The 27,416-nt window shown below is 44.0% G+C and overlaps 5 protein-coding genes across 9 annotated transcripts in view; 2 read left to right on the forward strand and 3 right to left on the reverse strand.

Annotated features, from left to right (window-relative positions):
• Positions 1-27,416, forward strand: part of LOC119390336 (cytochrome c oxidase subunit 6A2, mitochondrial) — a 673,327-nt gene that overhangs the window by 630,287 nt on the left and 15,624 nt on the right. The gene's annotated exons all lie outside the window — the stretch shown is intronic.
• Positions 1-27,416, reverse strand: part of LOC119390332 (ribosomal protein S6 kinase-related protein) — a 100,662-nt gene that overhangs the window by 59,574 nt on the left and 13,672 nt on the right. The gene's annotated exons all lie outside the window — the stretch shown is intronic.
• The window catches only part of LOC119390338 (splicing factor ESS-2 homolog), an 83,931-nt gene that overhangs the window by 12,159 nt on the left and 44,356 nt on the right, over positions 1-27,416 (reverse strand).
• On the forward strand, positions 1,629-7,653 carry LOC119390335 (uncharacterized). The gene is made up of 8 exons (XM_037657934.2): positions 1,629-1,827; positions 1,895-1,969; positions 2,731-2,772; positions 2,864-2,994; positions 3,126-3,224; positions 4,546-4,677; positions 5,976-6,028; positions 7,494-7,653. Exons 1-8 carry the CDS (start codon positions 1,773-1,775, stop codon positions 7,594-7,596), a joined length of 690 nt encoding a protein of 229 aa, XP_037513862.1. The 5' UTR covers positions 1,629-1,772; the 3' UTR covers positions 7,597-7,653.
• LOC119390330 (tripartite motif-containing protein 2) lies at positions 7,645-27,416 on the reverse strand. The gene is made up of 5 exons (XM_037657928.2): positions 27,263-27,416; positions 21,349-21,609; positions 20,305-20,604; positions 19,472-19,639; positions 7,645-18,907 (listed from the first exon to the last, which is right to left on the reverse strand). Exons 2-5 carry the CDS (start codon positions 21,532-21,534, stop codon positions 17,516-17,518), a joined length of 2,046 nt encoding a protein of 681 aa, XP_037513856.1. The 5' UTR covers positions 21,535-21,609; positions 27,263-27,416; the 3' UTR covers positions 7,645-17,515.

The following is a 27,416-nucleotide window of genomic DNA, read 5'->3' on the forward strand; positions in this document are numbered from 1 at the left end:
CATGTCAACATTACATCAACACAATGCAAATCACTGTACAGTCGGAATCCCGCATGTCTGGCGCACCCAGTCAGGAAGTATGAAGAGATCAACGCCGTAATGATACCAAACATGGTCATGCCGCATGTAGGTCCTTGCGATATAATTCAACCATGAACAGAAGCTTGTAGCTAATGCGAGGTAGCAGCTGTGCATGACACCAGCGTCCACAGCCACGCGCTCGACTGCTCTAGACAAGTGTGACTCCGTTGTAGCGACGCGCGTAACACATCAGCTCCTACGATACTTGCCAGCGAGAATGTAATTAAGCTGAGGACGCAGTAAACTTACTTGAACGGAGTACGCTCCGGGCGCTACCACGATGCTGGTACTTTTCCTGCAGCTCTCTTAACTTTGTGATGTTGTTAGCTTCGAGGGCGTCGAGGTACTCATTCTGCGCTCTCAGCTTGGGCACATCGGGAAAGAAGTCCCGCTCGATGATCTTGCCAATTTCCTGCAACGTCGAGTCAATTTTGTTATGTAAACCTGTGGTACTGCTAGACACACAGCTTCTAACAACTGGGCTGTTCGAAAATCTCGGTTACAAGGAAACAATTTACGCCAGTCAGCGACACAAACTAAAGGTCTCATTTATCGTCACGACTGCAAGCAACTCTTACGACGTTACGACTGTTAGTACATATTAATTATTTATTTATTTATTACAAATACCTACAGCGCCCGAGTTGGGAGTTATCGTAGGGGGTTATTTACGTAAAACTGTAATAAATATCACAAATAAGCAGTATCAAAACCAAAGGATTAACATCTACAGACACCGTGGTAAAAGTGACAACACAATCAAGACAAAGCGTGAGACATCCCATTATAACGATACTTGAGGTAATGTTTAAATAGATTTATAGAAAGTTCTCTATGGCAGAAGTGCATGCCCAAAAAGACTGTCACTACATTTCACTTCATATCAACACCAAACGCACTTTCGTCTTTCGTAAACACGGGCTAGAGGTGCCATCGATTATACGAAGGGTTGACAGTATCCACATACGTGCAGCAGTTAAACAGTGCAGACAGTCAGTTAGACAGGCATTACGACAGGAAAGAAAACGCTAAGGCTGCGGTGCATTACGTTGCGAGCGCGATTACTCACAGCAGTGTACGCATCTTCGTCCAAGACTTTCACCGTACGCGTTTTCGTTGGGTCGGCGGCCGATCGCACCACTGCCAAAGTCTTGCAGGGCTTCGACACCTCGACATCCAGAGAGCTTTTGGACTTCGGCGACACTTCGCACATGTTTGACATCGAAGCGGCAACAAGACATGAACACTTTCACGGGAATCCACAGATTTACGTCTCTTCCTACGATACGCAACGATTGCGCTACGCCATCTTTGACCAAATTGATGCCGATGCTAGTGGATGTTTGCTAGTTCGACCGCAACTTTTAAATAAAAGTGAAAGTAAAGCCGTTTGATTGGACGCTATATCAGTAATAATAGATATATATCATACAATGTAATTAACGACTTTTTTATTTTGAAGTGTATGACCAAAGTCTTTAACACAGCGTGGTCAATCGAAACTGCGGTGGCTGACTCGTGTTTAGCGAAACTTGAAACTGAACGAAACCAACGAAACCACTTCGCGCAACATTGCAGGCATGGAGGCAGCTATTGAACTGTGATTGAAGTTTACGGATATCGGTCGCATGTGTTTCATCATTGTTACTGAAGTCCATCGTACTTAGTATTATGAAGATCGACTGGAGCAAATGTCATCACCCGATACGAACGTTCTGCTCAACCTTCTCCAGATATCGGATAGCGGCAAGTGTTATTTCGCAAAGTTTATTTTTATGATTCCGTGAGTGATCGATTGATTTCTTTATGACAGCGTTCCCAACGGGCAGCTTTGCTCACAGCGCCGGCTTGGAAGCGGCGTACCAGCGTGGGTTTCTGACAACTTCGGGTAAGTTATGTCTTTTTTTTTGTTATGTACTAGCTGAAGGATATGTTCCGGCTACCCTCCTCTTCTCTTGCACATAAGCGGTCATCGCACTGTTTTCAACAATCACAGAACTCGAGAAGTAAACACTTAAACTAACACCCGCATACTCAGTCAGTACTGCTATAGAAATGTTCACGCAAGAGGAGATCTAGCGAGTTCACACATAAGTTGTAAAAGTTCACAGGAAATATTAGGCACTTGCTTATAATTGCCGTACTCTTCATTAGTCATGTTTGTAGAAACAAATGCTGCACAAACATGAAAATACAAGAAACATGTAACCAAGAGTACTGGTTAAAAATAATAATTCGATCGAGTGATATAATTTTAACCTAATTTGGTATGTTTGTGATATCCTACCTTCCAAAGTTGTACCAATGCACGCCCAGCGATGTTTTAATATTTCTCTGTTGGCCATGGGCCCGAAAGTTTTGCGAGTGATACTGGCCGTTAATCCAAACCGTGTAGATTTTCTCAAAGTTCCTTACGGGGAACATCATAATTTTTGCAGTGTAGAAAGTGCTCGATAACTTCTTCAGCCTCTTCATGTGGTGCACTGGTAGGACGTAGCACTGTTAGCTTTTCTTATTCTATACAGGAAGCTCTTAGTATAGGCAGTACCTAACTGAAGCCTATGAATTACTGTTTCCTTAGATCAGCTAATTTTTGCATGACATTAGTGCCTTTTTTTTTTTCACTTATATCTCGCTACTTTGTTTCAGAAAAGGTCGAGGAATTCCTGCTTGCAAGTGTTGAGAATGTAGGCAAGTACATGTTGCTCTAGTTATCTCTTTGTGATGGTACCATCTGTTTTCACACAATTACCGTCAGGCTGTCTTGAACATTCTCTCGCAGGTTCCTTCAGCGTACCATTCGTGAGAGAAGCGCGCCAGTTGTGGACCGATCTCGAAGCCATTCGTGCTCTAGATCGCCTCCTGAATGCCTCCTTGAGCAATCACGTCGCCAACAGGGCGAGTACACAACAGGTTCAGTAAGGGCCGACTTGTATCTGGCATTTATTGTTTTGTGTAGCTGACATTTTCAGCGTATGATGTTCTCTCGTCTGAGAGAATCAGATGATGGTACACCTAATCGTACCTTTTTCTGTCTGTCCCAGGGACGGTCTCTGATCCAGACTGCTTGCGCAACATACAAGGATGCAAAACTCACCGAAGTTCAGAACTGGATCTACGATGGCAAGTTGATCGGCCATCAGGTAGCGTGTGTATATAACCACTTCGACTGTGTGCGTACAGTGGCATGCACTAAATATGTGTTCATAAGACGATCATTAGTATGTTCAGTATAACTGGATCTACGATGGCAGTCTAGCTGATCTGTTAACACGAAACTACATGTTGTACGCATGGCGTAATAGGAAACTGAAATGTGATATGAACTGCTCACAAATGATGACATGCACACACATGTAACATGCATTTGTGTGTTATAGTTGTTGCGTTAGCCACATAATTTGTGAATGTGTATTATGCTGCTGCCAAGTTCCATGCTTTAGAAATGATGACTGTGTGCTTTGACTAAAATGTCGCTTTTTTTTTCGGCTCATATAATAGCATCATTACGAAAGAAGTACTACATCAGTGACGCATTAAGTACTATATCATATACTGTTTGAGGTTAGATCACCCATTTTCATGAAGCTTATCTTCAGCTATGTGTCAAACTGTTTTGCAACACATTGCAGTGGCTCCTTGTAATTAACCCGTGCCATAATGTTGGCACGTTGTTGCTACGATTGGAAACAGCGATTAGCAGTGACAAGAAAGCTAGTGCCTAGCTGCCAATTGAAGGGACTCTAAAGAGAAAAATTATTTTTCTCGTATTAGTAAATTACTCTTTCACAATACCAAAAACAGCCCACTTACTGCGATAAAACGCTTGGTAAGTGAGAAAACGCGTCAAAAGAAAATGCGGGTGGCAACACCACCTTGAAGTTTCCGCGCCAATCGCAGTGACATCATAGAATTTGATGGTGTCTACTAGGGCCTACGTAGTTCTTAATCGGTAAAAGTGAAGTGCTTTGTCTTCTGAGGGTGCCAGAGATTTAAAATACCAAGTTTCGGGAAATTTCGTTGAGCCAATGTTGTGAAAATACGAAAGATACACTTTGAAATCCGTGATGTGATGCGTGGAGATTTCGGTGTGAAATTTGAAAACAAAACTTCGACATTACAGTTCTCAGAGTACAATTTATCAAACTAAGCCGATTCATTGTTTCACTTTAGTGTCCCTTTAAGCTAAATGCATGAATGTTTCAACTTAAGTTGAATGATACTATATTTGATATATCACTTAACGCAGTTCGATTCTATGCCATTTTTGAGGCAATAACTGAAGCATCATCGCTAAGCTATTGGGCAGGTTAATAGTTATATTCACTTCTGGAGTAGGTGTGCAAGGAACTATTTCAGTTTTCTATGTGTTCATTCTATAAGAGCTCAACGACTAAGAGCTACGAGGCCTTCTTAAATGACGAATGAGATGGCCTAAGCATTCTGAAGTATTCTTCATTCCAGGCTGTGATGTATGGAATTGTGTGCGCATTTCTGGGCGTTCCCGAGGACCAGGCAGTCATGTCATTCCTGTTCAACTCGCTGCGTACTACGCTAGCCGCGGCAGTGCGGCTTGGAGCTGTAGGCACACTTGAGGTTTGCGGCATCTTTTTGACATCTTGTAAATAGACGTATACCTACTTATGCATGGGTTCACATTATACTGTGACAGCTGTGGAGAGCTTGAAACTGGGCTCGATGTGGTTGTCTATTTCATTATGCCATGATCACGAAAGCACTTCATCTTCACAGGTTAAAGAAAAACAAAACTTAGTCCATCATTATCACTAAACATCGATGTCGTGCCCCTGTATCAACGTGCAAATTAAAGCCGGATCTGCTAATCACTGAACAGTTATGCGGTGCTCGAACTTGGAAATTTGCACAGGGTGTTTTTTGCCTGACGCAAAGCACTGAGAGTGGTGGCTTTGGTGCACTTATTTCATAGGCTACAGCTGGCAATACTGTAGTGTAGACAAAAAAACAATATTGTCTACGTCTCAAGGACGCTGTTTTTGAAAAGAAGGCAGTGTCTGCTGAAAAACAGTGCTAACGTCAGAGTAATCTGTTAGCTCTTTATTTGAATTTTGCATTTTTCGTAAATTATGACTGCACGTTACTTTCCAGTTTTCGACGAGAAATGGTAGAACAGGCAATGTCACTGGATCCAACGTTTCAACAAGAGGACTAGTCATCGTCGAAACGTTGGCTCCAGCGATGTTGCCTGTTCGGCAATTTCTCACAGCTTCATGCCTCGATTTTTCGCATGAATTTCTGCCTCGCCTGGACTCCCTGTTTCCAGTTTAACATTGTGGACAGCTTCTTCGTCTTAGTGTCAACCTTGTACAGGCGATCTGTTGCTGTATCTGAACATTGCTTGACGAGCGTTGAGGTTCGTTCAGCCTCGCTGGTGAGATACAATGAAGGCATGCTCACGTGATTGGTATTGCTGCTTCAAGAATGGCCTTGTGAGTTTGCCAGTGCGGCTCGACAAAACAAAGCATTTCTGATCCACTTGCATGCACCATCGTGTGCCATTGTTTCAGAAATGCTTTGCTGTGTCGAGAAATAAGAGATCAACTTGCAAGGCAGAATGCTGAAGCAGCAAAAGTAGCAAGTTTATACATACCGAGTCTGTGAACATGCCTTTGGTACCATTCCGAAAAAACAAAGATTTTTTCAATGTGATACAGCAGACACACAGCATCTTTGCTTCAACATAAATTTTACATGTGTTCCGATACATGCACCTGTTTTCAATAAAGCCACTGCTAAAGCTAGCACTTCTGTGGGTTCACTTGTTTTACCCTGTCTGTCATAGCCTCTAAAAAATCCTCAATAGGTGTTGCTGCTTCGCCTCCGTTCAAGTTTATCGTTATCTTTTCTACTTCAAGGGTCAACGGATGCAGTTCAAGCTGCAGTCGAGGATACCTGAGATCATTGAGAGGTAAGTTGCGGAATCATTTTTCTGTCGAGTAAGCAACTCGCTGAATGTACTGTAATTGCAAATAACAAGAATCGTTAATGTCCTCAGCATCAGTCAGAACGAAAAGACACGAGAGAGTTATAGAACACAGATGTTTACCGATCTGCAGCTTGCAGCATGTTGTATAACTTGGTGTTAATATTCCACTCTAAAATAGAATGTTTGGCAAAATTGCAAGCATAATACTAACACCAGGGTTCCAGATTCCTTTCCTTACTGTCTGGTGATAACACCGGAAAGTGATCAAAGGACTATGCTAACACCTTTTACTTATGGCAAAAGCAAAGATGCTGAATGAGCACTCTTTTAGTGCGTAAAAGGTGCCAGCATCAATTGAGTTCAAGGATAAATGGTAGCCAACAAAATAGCAATTTGACAGCTTCAATGAAACAAAAGAAATTCAAATAAAAAACAAGACCTATACAGTATATCAAACACAAATAGCGCTGTAAATGAGCAGATCGCCTGAGAAAATGGATGAGCAAATGTAGCTGGCACGTCTGTGCTGAATATCGAAGAAGAGATTGTGCTGCCCATTTTGCAGCAAATAGTGCCTATTAGAATGGTGTTGACAAGCATAGCACCAGCGCATTCTACAGGAGAGGCCAGTAACAGTTGTCAAACTGAATTTTCATTTGTGTTCACTCAGTATTGTTTCTTTTTTGTTTAATTGAAATTTCAAGTGCCAACTGGGACAAAGACAAGCGATGGAATGACATCAGCGCTTGTGCTTGTCCCAGTTCGCGCTTGAAATTTAAATTATGTGTATGTACCAACGATTTCGTCTTTCCATCTTACTTCTTTTTTTTGTTGGTATAAAGGAGACATCGAATGGCACTGGGACCTAGTTTTGATTATCAGTCGTGGCACTATTGCTGACCGGAGTTTGCCATTTTCTCACCTAAAGAAAGCGTCATTCTTGACAACAGTAATTAAACCACTGATGTCTCACCTTAGCACAAATTTTTGAATGTCCTGTAGCTGTTAAATAGAACTCGCAAGAAGTTAAGCTTGTGAATGAAGCCTAGCTAAAAATACGGTACATGCTGTCGGTCAGTCACCACCAGAGATGGGCGCATGCAACTGCTTGTCATGCTTTAAAAGTTACTTGTGTTCTGTGGAGGAGAGATGGGGAATTTTAAGGGCTCGTTATTTCTTTGTTAGAGAATATTAATGAGAACTAACAGACAATAATGCCAAGGAAAGTATAGGGGATGTTATTTGTAGTAATTACGATATAAATGTGAAGAAAGTAAAGTGGACAAAGAGATAACTTGCCACCTGCAGGGACCGAACATGCAACCTTCGAATTCTGTGGCTTTTATTTTCTCGCTTTCTCACTCCACAAGCTTCGTAGTAAACAGTTTTTTTTTCTATCTGCAACACTTTCTACTGTGTAACTACTTTGAATGCAATTTGCACGCAGGCATAAACACAGAACATCAGACAGCGCTGCCAATGTCTTTCCCTTGGTCGACGTGATGCAGAGTTCGCACGACCAGCTGTTTGCTCGCATGTTCTATTCCTGATGGCAAAGTGTCATTGTGTGTCAACGAGAATCAATAAAAGTCACGGAGTATACTTTAGGAGGCTCTTTATTTAATGCACTCACACCATTCATTCGCAGAAAAAAAACCCCGCATTCAAAGCCAGCTTTGATGATGCCAGGTGACACACATCAATTTCTTTCCCATATAAATTATTACGGCACTTAGACATGCCTGGAGAACTGAAGACACGTAGACAGAAACGTTTTCTCTATGGGAAAAAACTATGACTTCATGGGCATTCTCTTCCCTATAGCTTCGTACTGTGCTTCCATTCCTTAAGTTGTGTCGGCCACAGGACCCATGTTTTTTGCACGTACAGTCGAACCCACATGTACGGAATTATTGTCTATGTAAAACATAGAACAGTTGTAGCATCCCCTTAAAATTCCGCGCAACAGTACAGCACTGTGTAACATATATATAAAAAAATGTTCTCCAGAACGTTCAGAATATCGAATGCTGCACCCCTCCAGGAGTTTCTCCATATGGTACTGCAGTCACATTGCGCATTGTTGAAAATGGTTATGCTATAGAAAATCGGCAATGTTTTGGTAGATACTCTCAAGTAGGGCATTGAATCTGAAGGAAATTGCATGCAAAGAGGAAAAATGAGCATTTCTTTTCATATACATGGCCAGTGCATCAAGGATCTCATTTGCACTGCATAATAAAATATTTGCTTTGATATGCTTCACTGCAGTACAGCGGTGTAATGCGGTAAAGCATGTAAAGTTGAAAGGACTGTCATGCAGTGAAGCACACTGCATGTTGCTTATATCTCTCGTATTGAATCACCAGTGCACAGAACTATTTTGTGACCTCCTTCAGATTTTTATTTGCCCTTCACAGTATTTGTTTTGATATGCTTCGCTGCACACAGTGGTGTAATGCGGTGAAGCATGCAACGAGTGGTAATAACTTAACGTGCAGTGAAGTGTACTACATGTAGCTTATATCTCTAGCATTGAATTACCAATATAAGGAACTATATTTTGACCCCCTTAGGATTCGATATATCTGGGTTCAACTGTACTCGATCCATGTGGGAAAATACAACTTTAAGCATCAACAAAGTGCACATAATGGGTTACAGACTCCTAGTGGCTACCTCGCTTCTCCGTAAAATGTTAAATAATGGCATGGTGGGAACTACCCTACTTCGCAAAATTATAGTGACTCATGGTGTCGTGCATATCTTGCAACTGTACTAGCAGTAGTCAACCCAAGAGAGTTTACAACTGGCTCTAGAAGACCGCTCTTCCAGCTTTCACTGTGACTGTGCTGCGTGTTCCACGCAGGCCTGGCATTTTTTACAGCAGCTAAGAATAAATTAGTTTCTGCCCACATGTCTTAGGAGCTTCTCCAGACTGCCATTAACACCAGTTAAAAAAAAACAAAAACGCTATATGCCTGGTCCTGCAAGCCAATGTTATCAACCAAGTTGCATGCAGCAGGGTCCCTTTCAGGTATTCCATCGACCACACTAAGCCTTGTGAAAGGGAAAAAAAAATAACAAGAAGGGATGCCCTTGCTGCTGCAATGCAACAGCACATACATATATATATACCAGCAAATGTTTCAAACAAATGTGGCACATTAGAAACAACCTAGAATTGGCTATGCCTTCTCGGCCAAAATAAAACAGCAAACTGCAATAACATGCGCAGTCTCCCATTTGGTTATAAAAATGGCAAGGTATAAAAAAGCACGGAGAAAAATATAATAAAAAGGTAAACCGTAAAGAGTGTAATAAACTTCAGCAAAGTAACCATCTCATTTATTATTAAAAGAAGGCATAGCGTCGTGCACCTTTAGCTCACTGTGCACAACACAGCTATGAAAAACAATCCCACACATCATATCGGCACACACTACATAGAATAAAAGAAAGTGATCACAAAGATATAGGCTTGCTTTTTTTGCAAAATAGACAATGCATTTCGGGAGTGTTTTGTGTGGATTACATGCTGGCTTGAAAGAAACCAGGACACACACTCTATGACCATAAATGTGCACCTTAGCTCTTTTCCATTATCTGCTCCAAAAGAGTTGCGCAAAGTGGCACCATGTGAACTAAAACCATCAATGTGCAGCAACAAAAAACACTTGTGCAATTGACGCCAAGCTTTGTAGAGTGCTGTTAGGAGTGAGCTTGAAGTGAACGGTTTCCTTGGTGAGCCTTTCAAGTGCTGATCATGTACGATGCAGTCGCACTGCCCGACACTGGTACGCCTAGTGAGAAACGTTTAATTCTGGCTAAAATGTGCTGTGCCTGGCGACGAAACCTGATAACTCCCAAGGTACATACCTCGTTCACAACAATGTCGCATGCAAAACGGGCACGAGACTGTGTAGAAATATGTTATACACGATTTCTGTTTAAAGATGCGCAAAAGGCAGGCATTAAATGAAGCTATACATTACAGTGTCTAAAGGCCCAAAAGTGTCCCATCAAGTGAAATTGTCACACCAATGTTTAACGGTGCTGATGCTGCCGTTGGAAGAAATACGTGGCGTGCCCATGTTGTAACATGTGCTGTGTACAATTAGTGAACTTCAGCCAATCGTCAATAATAAGCAGGTAATTACTCGGTATTTTGAGGTAACAACATTACATATAAATGCGAGAGAAAACACAGCTTTGTCAATTTGACTGGAACTTGCCTGCAGGGCAGCCCACTGATACTACTGGGGTCGTTCGATGCTACAGCTTAGTGGCGTTCTCTGCCTGTAAATCAAAGCCGGCTGTACGTAACCAATGAGTTTGACAAAGCGCTGTCTGGCTGGGTAAAAGAGGCGTTGGTCCACCACGTCACTGACCAATGTGAAGAACAAAACAAAACCTACACTTCCAAGTCCGTGCGCCTGTCTGCTCACAAGCAGTCTATCATTGTGCTTCATGGACAAATGTGCCATGGCCTGACAACTGAAAGAGCTGGAGACAGTCCGGAATGACCTTGGAATGGAATGGTTGCCCGACGAAATTTATTGAAAAGGTGGTGCAGCAAGTTATTGCCTGGCATTTGGTAGGCAACTTCCCAGAATACTCGAGATCAAAATACATGGAATTAGCAGATGATTGATCAGAATCTTTTCATGAGAAAAGGTGTCCAGACTAGGCCTAAGCTGAGGAGAAAGACAAAGAATGGGCTTATTAATGTGAATGACCACTAGTCCCATTGAAAGTGCCAGGTCTGAGCTTTTGGAACGAAAAAAGAAAAATTTAATTCTGGGGTTTTATGGGCCAAAAACTATGATGCAATTATGAGACGTGTCGTAGTGGGGTACTCCACAATAATTATGACTACACGGAGTTATTTGATGTGCACCTATATATAAGTACACGTGTTCTTTGCACTTCGCTCCCATGAAAATGCAGCTGCCATAGCTGAGAATTGAACCCTTCCTCAAGGTTAGGAATGCAAAACCTTAGTTGCTAAGCTACCATGGCTGGTAGAGTGTCACAAACTGTTCAACAGACTCAATAAGCAGACTGTTAATCTGTCTACATGGAAGAAGGCAGCATACAAATCTGTCAACATACAAAGGCGTGACTGAAGCAATGTAAAAAAGATGTTGCCAAAGCCCATGCAGTGCCAAGTTCCATTGCAGAGCACGCTCAAAATGTACCGATCGAGAATCTGGGACGAGCTGTAGGTCATTATCATGAAAAAGAATCCAGCAGGAAAGTAATGTCCGGAGTAGCTGTTTAACCAAATCACAGGCTTAGCAGGACACAAGGCAATCTGGACAACACATATTCTCAAACCATGGAATGAGTACTCAAGCATATGCAAGCTAACCTTGTACTGACCAGTTCATTGTCCAATGTAAATAAGACCTGCAAAGATCCCAAAATATCCCTGTATATATATACATTTTCTACATTGGTCAGTGACCTGTTGTATTAACATTGTGGGCTGCATTGCTACAAAGAACCTGATTTCCGGGATCACATAAGCGATCTCGGAAGCAAAGTTTTTATCACCTCATGGGGGCATTAAGGACGTAAAGTGACGAGAGAGTGATTATTGGCATAGCTCGGGATACCTTCACAAAGGAGCCCTTCATAGCAAGCAATATCAACTCCATGTGGCACTTTCACTCGTGATTTTCTCTGCCGTTTGCTGAAGCCAATTCGTCTGTTGGATTCAAGCAAGTGTTTAAAGGTCTTCATAAGAGCAACCTAATGCCCCAAAATGTTTCCATGTCTGCCTTTAGCGTACGTTTAAACCATTTTCTCAATTTTGAGCGCTTTGAGAGACACCGGTAAGTTGGTGAAAAAGAACTGCAGTGAAAAATATGCTGTTTTTTACGAGCATCAGGAACGGTAGGAACACATAACTGTTATGAGTAAGAAGCTATGGTAGTGTCATGTATTCATGTAATCATTTCAGCAAAAGCCACACTTCTTTACAGAGGTGCACAGCACAGAATACAATTTGAACATGCAGATATAGATGACCAGCACTTGTACACATAAGAATGCAGACAAACATGATGTATGGTGTGACACTGGATCAAGCTGAGTATTTTGTATAGAAATAAAAAAAAACGGTTAGTGTGTCATTCATGTTAAGGAAAATTAAAAATATCTTTGGTGAACATTCCACTGCAGCGTGTCTTCAGGCAAGTTTCTCCCAAGAATGCAAAAAGCAAAGAGTTGCGCCTGTGAGATGGAAGCAGTTATTCGTGTGTACATCTGGCAATAAACCTTGGTTTGTGAAAGGACCTTGGGACTAACCAACAAATTCAATACAAAGTGTGTTAAAACCTGCAGAAGCAAAAACCAAATTCCTGCTAGGCTGAAGATGCGTAGCTCGGCAAACTGTTGTTGCAGCAATATAACAAGAACTTCAGAATCATCATTGTACTGCTTATAGGAAAATAGGGAACGCAGCCTCACGCTCAGAACCCCTGTAAGGTTCTCAGAACCCCTCTATGCTCTAGAAAAAATTCAACTAGAAATTATACACTCATTAGTGTTACTGCATTTCTAAGTGAACCAATAGTATGCCTAAATTCCAGTGCGCACAGGCTGTTTGGTACACACTTTCCGAGTCAATGCTCTTTTGTTGAAGTTCACCCTTAAAGTCAGGCATAAACCAAGATCTTCAGTACATTGAGCCCGTTTCTTTTGACGAAGAGAGGGGCCGGCCTGCAGTTACAAAATGTTTTACAAGCCATTGATCATCTTGCGCACTCTTGAACAATGATACATTGTTTGCTTGCACAGGCTGTATCTGGTCAGGTTTTTTAAAAAATACAATGTTCACCAAGGAAAGGCAGCACATCAGGCCCTGTACAAACAACCTGATGATATGCACACACATTCAGGCTGGCGTTCTCTTGTGCGAAGAAAATACAGACTCTCGGTGTACAAAAATGAAGGAAGTGCAAGGTACAAGAGATTCCTGAGATTGGTACTTGTGATATAACGTCTCCGTGCGCACACAGCAAAAAACGCGAAAGAAAACCACGCGTCTCTGGACCACCGGAACAGTTCAGCTTTAAATGATCGAGGAGCGGCGACGAAACAATTCCCGATGTTCTTCGCAAACTAGCAGACCGCTAGGACTGTTCCTTTTCGACGCTTGTGCGAGCTGTCACTTAGTGGTAGATATAAATGGACAGTCCCACAAGATAGGGATTTGCTCATAAACACCAAATTTTCGTTTTACCCTTTACTAGATCGGTGGTTGCAGATGGTTAACATAACCACTACAACACTAATATTTTTCACACGCGTCACTGCTGCTGCTGCTGTCACATTCTGATTTATAATTTTCACAACTTGCCACGCATCTGCGCTGAAGGAATTTCCAGTAATTTACCTGGAATGAATAATGCACCTTTAACTCATCCATGACTGACTAGAAAAGATATGCAAGAAGCAAGGCACAAAAACTGCCCATGCGAGGCAATAGAATAAGCTCAAACCTACATGCATACTCACAGGAGGTCATGGTCATGCTGTTTCATCTTTAAACAATACATAAAAAATTTGTCAAATTTGGCTGAAAACTTCAAAAATAGACAGAAGCTGCCGGCTATGGGGAGCTCAAATGCTGTGCAAGAGAGTGCCTTGGGACGAGGCACTGAGTACATGGTCATCAGATGTGTTATAGACGTGGTATCATAGACGTGTTATCTTTGTGATGCCTCATCACTCTCACTCTTAATACAAAATGCTCTACAAGGAGCTAAATCTTCGCCGACAACCTGCAGTAGTTACAGCTAGTGATCGGGGTGCAGCGATGCACGGGAATAGCAGAATCGTTTTTCATGCAAAGAAGCTCCAGAATGTAGTGAGCAACTGGCGTTGAAAGGTAATTCTAGTGATAAAAAAAAGCTTAAGCCTTGACCAATAGTTTACAACATTTAAGAGCTACTACATAAAATTGCAGGATATGCCTGAAATTTCTGCTGGACAAATGGGCAATAGTTGATAGCATGCCACTACCATGCCTACTGCAACAAGAATGATCTCATTTGAAGACTACAGCACTATGTTGTCATCAAGAGATAAGAATGACAACAGATTTTGTAATCCGGGAAGCCAGTCATTCATGAGCAAGGAAAGATTAAAAGAGGACAAAACAATACCAGGAAGTTGGAAGGGCTATTTCCCACCTAGGAAAAGAACATAAAAAAACAGAACTAAAGGCTAGAATGCGAAATATGTCATAACGGAAGTGAACTGTATAGCTGAATCACGCTGTTAGCATCGGACAGGGTATAGGTAGTGGTAAATTGATGCATGATAACACCCATAGGTCAAAATCCGACATGTTTGACAAGGTTTTTCAACAGTAACATTGAAGATGTGTCACGGTTATCAGGTGACGCAGCTCTAACGCTACAGACTGACAAATTCGAGAATGGGAGGTAAACATTTTGTATGCACAGCTAAGAGCCAAGCTAGGCAATGTCATGGTTTACAAAAAAAAAAAAAAAAAAAGACAGGCACTCTGCTTAGATGAGCAGTACATTCAAATAAGCTGCTAGATGATGAAATTTTCATACACAAAAATAGTTGATGTGATGCATAAGGTGTCGACACACTACTGAAACACTCTTCATAATCAAATATGCATAGAAATACCATCATTTGGCAAGTTCAGAACCAATTACCAGAAAATTTGTTGCATTCAAAAATAAGGTCAAACGACAGTGAATATTGAGAATATATTCTGATTTAAGCAGCTTTCAGTTAAGAAAAATTGATAAAGACGCAAAAATCAGAAAAAGGTAAACACCACGTTTGCAACTCTAATCCTGCTACAAAAACCACCATCAAAATTATATATATATTACATTTGCCGCAAAATCTGACGTGCACGTGTGAGAATTACATAAACGAAAGCAAAACTTTTACATAAATTGCTAATGAATTATTTTTGTCCTTTGCTCTATCATGCGTTACATGCACAACTGCAACGTCTGCCTCTGTACTGGAATTAAGAGTCATGAACCTCGAATTTTGTTTTAACTTCTACACCAGTGACTCGCTAAAATTTGACTTTTCTTTATTAACCGATGTTGCATCGCAAATATTATTCTGATTAGCTTAGAAGTTGCTTGGAGAAAGTATTTAGCATGTTGCACAGACTTCATTAGAAAGCAAAACTCAAGCTTGTTTTCCTAAAATAAAAAAAAAAGCCGTAAAAAGCTCGATCACAGGCCTTCATGTTTAATTACAGCTTATTACTTAGTGTCGGAATTATACTTACGCACTCTTTCTAAACGAAGCCTACACACTGTGCCAAAAAGAAAAAAAAAAAGGAAGAAACAGAAATGTGTTTATTCTACTTCGGTTGCCTTGTCTTGTCTATTCTGCGCATATCGCAAAGCTGTTTTTTTTGTACTACCCAGTTTTCTCTTTCTTGTCCTTCGGACACGTGCATACGACTGGCACCAACTGTCTTGCAGAAAAACAAGTGGCAAACAACGTGCTTCGGAAAAACACCTGCGGGGAAACACCTGCACGTGCCTTCATTGACGTCACGAGGGCACGCACTACGAACAGCTGCGAGTACCGCATAGGCAAACGCAATTACGTGACAGCAGAAAGAGTTAGGTGCGCTGCCTGCACTAAGTTCCAAGAAAGGACTAGCTACCCCGTGACAACAGTACTCCTGTCCTGCGTGTTCTGTGGCCATTAAATAATAAAAAAAAGAGCACAAAAGCACAACTATGTCAGTAACCTCGTGCGATACAATGGGGGGGGGGGAAGGCATTTGACGTCTCTATGAGCGCCTCGGGTACTGTAAAATACTTCTCGTATTCAGAAACAGCACAATAAAGCGATGATTACGCACATCTGGAACTGCTCCAAAAAAAAAAAGACAGGCTCGACAATCATGCATATGTTAAGGAAAGTTGTAGGTTTTGAGTCTCCTCGTTAAGCTTCGTAAGGACCCCTTCATTTTGTGCTAACGAAAGCAGCTGATGCAGTAGAGGTATGACACATGACTCTTACTTTGGTCTTTCTCAACTGTGTATATCTGAACTTAATTTTTAAGCGCGATTGTGTAATGTCCCATTCTAAGCACTCTCCAAACAAAATGTGACTGACCAATTATTACATTCAGAACTGCTCTCCCTCGCTACTTAACTGCTGTCATGACAGTAAGCACGCACGACGAAGGTTTTACAACTAACCGTTCACACGCAAACTTGCCAGATGTGACCTCAGCGGCAGCAATACAGACAAACAAAAGAAAAGATTCAAAGTGCCCGACACGCATTAAAACCAGATAAATTATTCACACCAAACAAAAAATGCAGGGCTTCTAAAGCATTTCCCATTAAAGCATTTTCCCAGCATTCAATCGCAGCAGTGAGAGGACACCACCGTCTGCAACTACAACTAAGCAGTAGTTCTTACAGAGATGGCAACCAAAGTGACTGTGCCTTGTCTGAAAACGAGGTTCCGTGCACTAAAGGAACTTGTGCATTCTTTGTCAAATGTATACAGGCTGCACAGCCCACAACTTCCATGGTGACTAAAAGCTGCTAGTTCCTGTGGGATGGCATGAGTTCCCAGCTATATGGCAAATGAAAATAATCATCACTGCCATTATCCAGAGCTCCGGAGTGTAAGGATTCCCAGAAGAGCGACACCACACAGCCAAACGACACTTACGGCAAAGGCCCATATACTTTTGACAAAGACTATATATAGTGCATCACAATGAATGCACTGCAAAATACGTTGAATACGTAGCAATATGGCTTAAACGGGGGGGAAAAAAGGAAGGTATTATGGCTGCAGATAAATGTGGCTACCTGTGGCTGTTGGGTAGCAACATACTATAAGAAAACTTGAAGTGCATACTGTGTGACAAACCTCACTTACAGATTTAATTGTGCGCTTCAAGCTCTTATTCCCATCACCTAGAAAGGTCTACGAATGCAAGCTTTTAAAAGTCTTGAAAAATTGTAATTGCAGCTTGCTTGTGATTAGTGCTGCTGTGAAGAGCACTTGATGCGCATCAAGGTTGCCCGCTTGATCAATAGGGCATCGCTACTATACCGGCTCCACACAGGGGAAGTTACTCGGCACTGCTATACCAAAGTGCATATACTATGCTCATTTTTAAGTTATGTGGACCCTTCAATAAAATTTATATCGCACAGATCGTGACGAGAAGGCACCCAATACATTTGTGACTGAACACTGCGACAGGCTTACTATTCTACCAGTGCATTCTTATGGCAAACTACAGCAAAAGTAATGGCTCAGGAAGTGTTGGGCCCATCTACTCTACTGAAGAGAGCTTTGGACAGGCGGCCACAGACGCATGTGCCTCTGCGGTGACTAGCATGTGATGCATAGAAATACTAGATAACGCAGACCTGCAAAACAGGGCAACGGCAGAACAACAAACACACATCACTTGTACCGATACTTCTTGATGCAGTCGTTGCCGAGGTCCACCACGACGGCATGGCCGTCTGGGAGTGCGGCGATTCCGAGAGGCCGACCGAGCCGGCTACCCCGGCTCTCTATCGTGTAGGTGAGCTGCCCGCCGACCCGGTCAAATAACAGGACGTTATTCTTGCTGCGGCCAGAGCGAGTGGCCAGCACAATGCCTTGTGCGTCGACGCAGACACCCCCAAATCTTCCTTTTCCTTTGCCCTCGACAAACATTGTCGAGAGGCCGTTGCCTTGTGGGTTCAGCACGTGTATCGTCGAGTCCACCACTAGAACGCTGTCATCCGCACTCACTGCAACGGCACTTGGGTTGAAGTTGGTTGGCAGTGCCAGCACTTTTCCTTCCACCTTCTTGACAAGTGTGCCGTCTTGGTTAAAGATGAAGACGCAGCGTTTCCCACTGTCCACAACAAACACATCCCCCTGGGAGTTGACTGCGAGGGCTGTGGGTTCGAGCAGGTCGTCATGCGTGAAGGTCCTAACGATTGTCCCGTCAGCGGTGAACTCGGTGATTGCACGGGTCCTCCAGTTGCATGTCACCAGAGTGCCTGCTGATGAGGAGACGGCGAGTCCCGTACCTCCGCGTTCCTCAGTGCCAACTCCCGTCAAATGACGGACAAACCGAAGTTCCGGCGTGAGGACCTTAATTCTGCAGTTTCCTGTGTCCAGCACGTACAGCAGGCCCTCCGGTCCGTACACCACGGCCACAGGCTGATGGAAGCCATCCGTGCCGTCGCCGCGTCGGCCAAACACCGCTTCGGGATCGATGTTGTCGGTGGCGGCAAACTCGAAAGGACTGCCCTGCAAGGGTCGGCCCAGCACCGACACGGCAAGGCGGTATCGCGCGACGCGAGGCACCTGAAACGTCACGGTGTATTCACCGGTGCCGCGGTCTATCACTTGAACGTCAAGCGGTTTCTGATCCTCATTACACGCCACTAATGCCACAGTCACAGGATCTCCACCCACCGTCTGAGGCCGACCGTCACAGTCGTAGGTACGAAGCAAAGCACGGGCCTTGACGTATGCCGGACAGTCTTTGACGCTAATTGTGCACAAGGGCGGGAACGTGCGGCTCGTCTCGAGCTTTCCGAAGACCCTGAGAGCCTGCGCAATGTCGTCGAGGGCTGAGTTGTACGCACAGTCGAAGTGAAGATAGCAGTTCTCGCGAGGTTCAGCCAAGTGATCTAGAGAGCCCATTTTGACGTCCAAGTCGGCAATCTTCTTCGTAAGGTTTCGGACGTCAAGCTGACTATCGGGGGTGCAGCACTCCTGCTCAAGCTGAGACCTCTCGTTTTGGATTTGATTCAGCTGCTCTTCGAGGGCCTCTTTCTTGCGGTCCCAGAGTGCCTGCAGTTAAGCGGTAGCAAAAAAAAACAGTGTGATATATCAATATTACTCTTCGATTTCGAATCATTTCAGTACAGCATGGTCCGACGGTGTAAGCAACACGAATCACGTACAACTCACAGATCTCTTTCACTCCCATTATCAACCAACAAAGGGCTGAAAATGCTGTCTCAAAATCGTAGGCTTTTACAGCTCATTTGACTTCAGTATGCAATAGATAAAGGAAACTCTTTCTGAAGAACAGAATATTACCTCATTCCCCATTCTTAATTAATTCATCCTCATTCTTAGGAACACAGCACATTGTCCGCCAAGGCACCACAACGGCTGACAGTGTTTGTGTTTGAACAACTTGACAGTCTCGTCTTCTGGAAAACAGTACTGTACACGACTGTGCGGAAATCGCTTTTGCAGGGCATTAAGTAAAATGTTTCACTCAACAGTACAGCGCCGTCAGAACCACGATAAAGTATCGAACAACCAAGTCATTTCCTTTGGCACAGAGTGGCGCAGCGACTTGGTACTGATGTACACAAAGAACAGCCAGCAAGAAATTCCAACCACCTGCAATGTGGCCAAGAGTGACTTCCGCCGCTGCTCTAGAAGGTCCTGAATTTCTCGAAAAGAGGCCTCGATTTGGTCCGTTACTTCTTCGGCAGCAGCGTCGAGTCGTGTGATTTCGGCACTTACTGCCTCTGCTGCTGCATCCAGTTTGCTCAGGCACAGTTGAGACTGCAAAGATAAGAAAAGTAAAATGTATTGACGAAACACAACACTTGGCGGTTACTATGCAAGCAGTTCAAATGCAACCGTTTTCCCAAAATGCAAGCATTCATACAAGAGACCATTGTGAGGACACGGCAACAGACATGTTGCACAATTTTACGTGCTGGGATTTTACATGTCAAAACTGTGAGGCAGGCCATAATGAGGGACTCTGGATTAATTTTTGACCACTAGGTTTTCTTTAACGGTTAGGGTGGACAAGTGGGCATGTTGGTATTACATGATTTGATGTAGAAGGCGCGAAGACGACAACGATGGGCGCCCTGTGTGTGTGTGTGTCTCTTTCTTGTTCGTTGTCGTCTTCGCACCTTCTCCATCGGTTCTTTAACAGGAACTTAAATCTAAGTACACGAGATTTTTTTCATCCCATCCCCATTGAAATGCAGCCACCAATAGTCACGACTGAACCAGCGCCCTTGGGGGGGGGGGGGACTACTACGACGATGATGGCATCAGGTAGACTAAGACAGCCTTGCTGTAAAAGTAGTTCCTCTGCCCATATTTTTCATATTTTTATGCGTTGTTACGATAGCACCAACTCATTTTTTGCCTCTTCATATTTATAACAACTACAAGCTATCCAGGTCAAACGGGCATGCTCAGAAACTCACTTTGTACAGAAGTATCTCGGACATGCGCTTGACGGCAATGGAGAAGGGAACGACAGTGTGGCTGGAGTCGGCATGAGCAGGACCGAGGCACGTGGAGCAGAACACTTGATCGCACGCCTCGCAGAAAAGCAACTCGGGTCCCGCGGGGTGGAGGGCACACTTGGGCACGACCTCACGCCGCCGGCTGGCAACAAGGTCCAGCAACTGGTTGACCAGAAAGCTGGGGGGCAGCGCCCCGACCCCAGGCTCCGGCAGAGGAACAGCCTCACGGCAGATGGGGCACCTCAGGGTGCCCTCGTGCTGCAAGCCACAGAATCGGAGTGATTAATTTTAGGGAGTTTAACATCACAAAGCAACAGATGAGCTATGAGGAGTATCACGGGGCGGGTGACTCTGACGTTATTTTGATGACCTGGAGTTCCAAACCTTAAGTGAACACTAACGAGGTACCATAAATCAGTTTAGACTGACAAAGTATTACTTCAAAAAGTAATTCCTTTCTCGGTTATTTATAACCAACAAAAGAGGGGAAAAAAGATCATCCAAGAGCACTATGCGCACATAATCGCAAGTGCACAGAGAATGTTTCTGTGGACTGAGTCCGAAACATAGAGGGTGGTCAATCATAAGGCCACAGATAAGGTATTCTTTGCGCACACAAGAACAAGCTGACCGTGAAATCATTCCATTAATAAAGGAACACAACGTAACAAAGACAAACAACGTTATAAGCAGCCCATTAGGCTCGTGTCCACTAAAAAATTGCGTACTCGTCTTAAATAAGTTTTTTTATAGTCATGAATGAAGAGCTCAATGGGAACCTACTTGAGGAAACATTAATTTGTGTTTGTAGTATTCCTGCTTCTGATATGTAATGAATTAAGGATTGAGTAACTTCTTTGCTTCAAAGCAAGAGAGAGAGAGAGGTAATGGAAAGGCAGGGAGTTTGACCAGAGGAAATCTCTGGTTATCTACCCTGTACAAGGAAAGTGAAAGAATGAAGGAGGGGAAAGTAGGCACAGTGATATGCAGATGGTTTCACACCTGGGATCGGGCCGCCGCAGCAAGGCGCTCGAGGCAGCTGCGGCACACCGTGTGGGAGCAAGAGAGGAGCTTGGGGCTGCGCTCCTGGCCATCATACGTGCACAGGCACGTGCTGCACGTGAGGAAGTTCTCGCTGAAGTCTTCGTAGTTGAGAGACACCGTCTCGACTAGCGTGGACGACGTCATCTCGGCACTCTGAGATGGCTCTCCTCATGCACAGCCGCCTGAGACAGGTGCCGCCACTGCCTCCTTTGGGAACTCCTGCATTTTTGAACACTACTGTTACATCCACGATGGGGTTCTGTTGAAAGAAATGAGCAGACGAGGAGGCGTGGAAAGGTATACCACATTCTGACTCGCAGAATTTACTTGCCGCAGCATTTCAGTGACATAGTTAAGATTAAACAGTGCAAAAAGATGGAACACAAAGAAAGACGCACAAATACAGATTCTGTGTGTTCCGTCTTCTTGCGCTGTTTAATTTTTTTTAAAGTATAAACCAACTCACCCAAGTATCCGTTTTAGTCAGTTCATTGACACTCTGGTTTTGAGGAAGATTATAGTAGAACTGTGCGATTCTAAACCATGACAATTGAATTCCCATAGGTTAAACGTAACATCACTTAGGTACTTCAATTTTGGAGTACATTGGAGAAATCTCATCAAATGATCAAAACTACTTTTGTAGGTCTTTAGCGCAAAACAACAGGGAGAAAGACCTTGCATTGTGCCCTTTGTACCTGTGATCTTAAGCTACAAACCTAGGAGGCTGTCGTACCAACAAGGACACACTGCTGACCGTACCAAAGCCAACATTAATGTGCACCACTTTAGTACAATACATTACTAATTCATTAGACTATTGTAGTTTAATGGCAAGAACTGCACAACTTCTCCTACTGCTTTGCATCTGCAATGTAGTTCGACATAAAAAGACATAAAAGCGTTTCTTCATAACACATCATGCCCCAAGCTCTGTTTCCACACCACTACTGAACACCAGGTGCAATATTTTGTAATGACATCTTTTTATCATTCATTTTGCAATCTTCCATTAGTCAATATGCCGCTGTACCAGCTGTTATCACTAATATTGCACCAGATATACAAATAGTATACTTTTGTTATAAGCACACATTCGTTACACACTGATATCTACGGAGAAGCATTTTAGATTTGCTTTGTTATAACCATGTTCTTTACATAGAGAGGTCTGTCTGTAATGACAAATGACGTGGATCATTACAAAATGCAGCCTCGAGTTGCCTTCCTTCCAAAGGTTATGAATGGACAAGATCAGGAAATGGTACACTTCTGATGAAGTCACACGTACTGCACTATTATGTGCACATAAGCTGTGTATGCTGCACACATGCTGCCTTTTATTGAAGCAACCAGGTTTCACACAAAGATGACCTAAGGGCTCAAGTATGCAAGTGGGCTCAAGTGTGCATCATTCACGGTCACGGATTTTACTGTGCTATATAATTTTATCCAATGCAAAAGGAACTGCCAGAGAGCAATAACCGTTTACTACAGCTGCATTTCATTGAGGCTTGCAGCAACATGATATCGTGAGAGCATGGAAATAGTCAGTGACGAGTCCTTATTTTGATACCGGTTCATTTCAATATGCTGCAGTATTTTAATCCTGCAATGCGGGTTGCTACAAGGTTGTACACAGTTAAGTAGAACAGATACATAGGAAACATTAAAGCTGCCGCAACTGGCTAGTGTTAGATGGCCATTTACTTCACCGGCTTGCATTTAACCTTCCATAGCCATAAGGAGCAGTAAGAAACCTTACAAACATCACTAAATATGTCCTTGTGAATATTTTTTCTTCTGTCAATGTCATGCCTGCCTCAATTCAGCTGTAGGTAAGCGCTTTAATATCTCTACTCTGCAGGAGATTCATCCCTCTTGTGTGATGCCTCTTAAATTTTTTTTTAGATGGAACGAAAATTCTAGAAACCTCCTGTGCTAGACCGTAGAGTTTCCTATAGATACACTAGAGGGAATTACTCTGGCACTAGTGTCTATGGGAGCTGCGACGCATAGCACTTCAGCCAGCATGGGAATGATGCACACGGATTTCCCTAAACTTCGTTCTTTCGGCTCCGTTTGGCTCCACGTCGCCTGCATCCCCTTTCTCGCAATATGAAGTTCCATAAAGGTCAACAGTTTCAATTCACCACTTTAACCTTTTTAGGCTCACCAATTCAAACCTCGTCACGAAGTTCACAACGGTCCATTCTTTTACGCGAAACGAACGCCAAAACACAGCAATAAACAAAGCCTCAAGTGCGTTCGAAGCAGTAAGCACAAAGGTTAGGCAAATCCGTGTACTACCCATCATTCCCATGGTGGCTGAACGATCGCAACGCCAGAGTTCCCTCTAGGTAACTGTAGGAAACTATGTGCTAGACAACAAAATTCTAGTCCTTGAGACAGATTACTCAAAGAAGCAGGCATTACTCGCACAAATAAAAATGTGTAAGAAATGCATAAGACTCATTCACGCCATTTCACTAATTTTCTAATTACTTTACAACACTCGTTCGACTTTATGAACTCTGTCCGGTGAATTGACAGGGTGTATCCAATTGGAAAAAATTCTCAGCACGGCACCTACCAGCTTTGAGATATTCTCAAACTGTGTGACAAAATATGTCGCCTTTTCAGTTATCTTCAAGCTTCAAGGCACGGAATGGCTGTTCACTTCAAATGTAAATGGAACAAAAGTGCATTTTCATCACAAGTTTCATGACATATATATTGAAACCAGTGTCCATGTACGTTCTAAACAGATAAACACTGGAATGCCACCAGCTCGAATGAGCGAGCAGTATTCCCCATAGAGTAATTATAATTAGCTAACTACTCAATTAGTTGAATTTTGCAATTTTGTCAACTGTGATTCCAATTTATTGTGCTGTCTGCTGCAGGAAAATTTTAACCATTCTGTATGGTCTTGAACTGATCATATCCTCCTACATATATTATAGCAGGCTACGACAATACGTATATGTAGTTGCAGGCATGGACTCGCAGAGTGCCAAGAATAACTGCAGTTTGGCAAAATGATGTAACGTGAATTCGTGGATGTCTCCAGTACTGGTACATGACAAGGCACATAGAATTTCTGCCATACAGCAAATTTGGCACTCTCAGTTAAGCATTCCAAATGCCATAAACATATAGAATGGGTGTATTAGCAAAGCTTTTTTTATACATCACAGTTTTGAGTCTACCTTCTTTTCCACGAGAGAGCAACCTTTCAGTTGATACTTGACGTTTTTATTGTCCGGTTCCCTTCTCTCAATCGCGTCCATGTTTGAACGTCTTGCCTTCTTCCACGATGAATCCCTGTCAACTAGCCTAACTTTCTTTCATTCTAATCTTAATCATACCATACACTGACAAAGTATACTGTCTGCATCACCAAAGCTTCAACTGGGGCTACTGATGTAATTCAAATAACGTTAACCTCCTGTGACATATGTAATCAATTTCAACTCGTGCGTTGCACCTGAACTGTACCCTGGTCTCTTCTCATATGTCTATGCTTTTGTAAGTAAAAGTTAAATCATGCACTAATAGAAAGTGCACTGCACATTACTGTTGCCATGAACAGGACAAAAGAACACCATGATCACAAATACGAAGTGAACAAACAGAGAGTTGTCTCTCAATGCACGTAATAAAGATCACTATAGCTCTATGTCATATATAGTGCTTCATTATGTTGAAATAGTAGCAACAACACTACACATGTCTAGCAGAATAATCAGCCATGAGCATACAAAGACTTAACACAATGTTATGGCCCCTGGTGTTGGCTACATCTGGTTTTTCTTTCAACTGGCTGTACTGATCATGGTGCACCACTGGCTTAGTTTCAGAAGTGAGCTACTGCACGATAGCTTAGGATCACCTATGTTTACCTACCATATATCATATACACGGCCCAACGGGCACATTTAGTGTGTACGCAGCCCCAATGCACGCGCCACAAACACGTGCTCACTGCTGAAGATAGCCATCTATCTATACACGGAAAGATTAAATGGAAATGAACTATTCGAACGTCACGGCCGAGAGCAATCAGCTGCTTAATGGTCCCGATCGAAGGGGTGCGCAATCACGAAAAAACAGGTCCACAATCAGTGGCAGCGGCCTATCACAATTTGTGTAATTGCCGGGGAACGACCTAAAATTCAGGCGGCGGAGGATCGTGCAGTCGCCCCGAGAATGAGAAAAAGGAGCTCTGTAAGTGTTTCGAGCACCTCAACCACGGTGCGGGAGAACCGGATTATCCCATCTGTTGTCCGAGCGGCGAGGAGGAGTCGTGCGTGCGAGCATGCTGGCGACGATCCAGCTGTGCAGGATCGCGTCGCCGGGGAGAACCCCCTCATGCCTTGCTGCCGCTGTCTCGGAGTAGCGCGGCGCGCTAGACCGTCTCTTCTCTCCTCGCGCTTGCGAAAGCCGAGCAACCACGCGTCATCGAGGAGCACGCGCGTGGTGCGGGGGAGCTCAGCGCATTTCTAGCAGCTGTGCGCGCACCTAGCTCGCCGATCGCGCGAGCGCCGTTCGAAGCAAAGAAGAGAGCAACGCGGAAGTGGGTCATCACATGCCGTACGGCCGAGCCAATTTTAAACCCCCCACTCCAGTACGCGCGCACATGCCGCGGCTGGAAAACCAACATTTGAGGCGCGATTTTTATCAACGTATATCGTGCGACGGCGTGCGCCTAATCTCTAAGGGGAAAGACCAGCTCCGCGAACTCGCACAACGCGCTAGGCGATCGACCACGGCATAATGACGTCGGGACAACGAGTTGCAGTGTTCGCGATGCGAGAAATGGCCATGCAGATAAGCACATGGGCTCTTACCTATGCGCAGAAAGGTCAACGGCAGTATATGAACTCGGTGTAGGGTGCATTCGGCCCGCTGATCTATCTACAGTACAGAGCGGGCGCTTTGTCGTAGTCCACATGCAGAGCGTTGCAGTAAGCAATCATGCCACATGCTCTATCTGAGCATTGAAACATGCTTGGCGTTTGGCTCGAAAGCGCGGGCCAAGATGCATCCTCACCGTGTTCCTTTCGAGAGGCCCCTATTTGGAGCCTTCTATAAATGTACGATGAGCGTCGGGCGGCGAGCGGGCGCGTGTGGAACCGTGGTGGTGTGTTTTTCTTGACGGCTTCCCTCGCATCATCTTCAAGTGTCTTCGGCGCGGCGCCAACCAGCTTGCAAAGAGCCCACTCGGGCGGATATCCCACGCCGACTTGCTCCGACCGGCCGGCGCGGGGTGAAAGCGACAAAAATCTATTGTTCACGCTCGCACCACGCTCCAACGGCCGTCGCAACAACGGAACGGGATATCGGGTCGTTTCGCAGCAGCCTACGGGGCTGCTCGATATGCCGTTTCCGACTCGCTGCGGAAGTGCCCCGATCGTTGAGCCATTCCGTGACGCCTCATAAAGTGCCCCAGAGCTCCCAAGCACACAGGACGTCACGTACTACAGCGACGTGCCCCCCCCCCCCCCCCCCCCAGAAAGCAACCACAACAAAAACTGCACTACTGCACCAATCCTCCAAGTAGCGAAACAAATACTTCGAACGAGTTTTTACCTATGATGACCCGAAAGCGTTCACTGCAGCGGACGTACGAAACGGCGAATGCCGTTGGATCATAATCCTGGTCGAACATTCGAAAAGCACCGAAATCGTCGCATTTCGGTACCGCACCACGATCCTGCACGCATCATTACACCGCTGCCAGGGCCGCTCCATCGATCTCGCACTTTCTACAACACGCTGCAGCAGCCTATCGGTTCAAAAGGTTTTAGCCGCCGTATACACGCTACAACGCTAACTACATTTTTCAAAAGATAGCGAGGACACTTACCCCAACTGGCACCGTCGGTTGTTGTTACGCGATGAGGCCGTGCAGCGGCTTCACCGCGAGTCCCATAACAACAACAGCTGCAGCTGTTCTCGAGGGTCTACGGGTCTACTGCGACATCGACTGGTCGGCCTCCAACACGTAGCGCGCGCGTTCT

The sequence above is a fragment of the Rhipicephalus sanguineus genome, chromosome 4 (genome assembly GCF_013339695.2).
Source record: "Rhipicephalus sanguineus isolate Rsan-2018 chromosome 4, BIME_Rsan_1.4, whole genome shotgun sequence".
Lineage (NCBI taxonomy): Eukaryota > Metazoa > Arthropoda > Arachnida > Ixodida > Ixodidae > Rhipicephalus > Rhipicephalus sanguineus.

Coding starts and splice junctions, on each gene's coding strand:
- LOC119390335 (XM_037657934.2), top strand. CDS start 1,773: ATGTCATCACCCGATACGAACGTTCTGCTCAACCTTCTCCAGATATCG. Junction 2,773..2,863: donor TGCAAGTGTTGAGAATGTAG/GCAAGTACATGT, acceptor ATTCTCTCGCAG/GTTCCTTCAGCGTACCATTC. Junction 3,225..4,545: donor GCAAGTTGATCGGCCATCAG/GTAGCGTGTGTA, acceptor TCTTCATTCCAG/GCTGTGATGTATGGAATTGT.
- LOC119390330 (XM_037657928.2), bottom strand. CDS start 21,534: ATGACGTCGTCCACGCTAGTCGAGACGGTGTCTCTCAACTACGAAGAC. Junction 20,605..21,348: donor CTGCGGCGGCCCGATCCCAG/GTGTGAAACCAT, acceptor TGTGGCTTGCAG/CACGAGGGCACCCTGAGGTG. Junction 19,640..20,304: donor CCGAGATACTTCTGTACAAA/GTGAGTTTCTGA, acceptor TTATCTTTGCAG/TCTCAACTGTGCCTGAGCAA.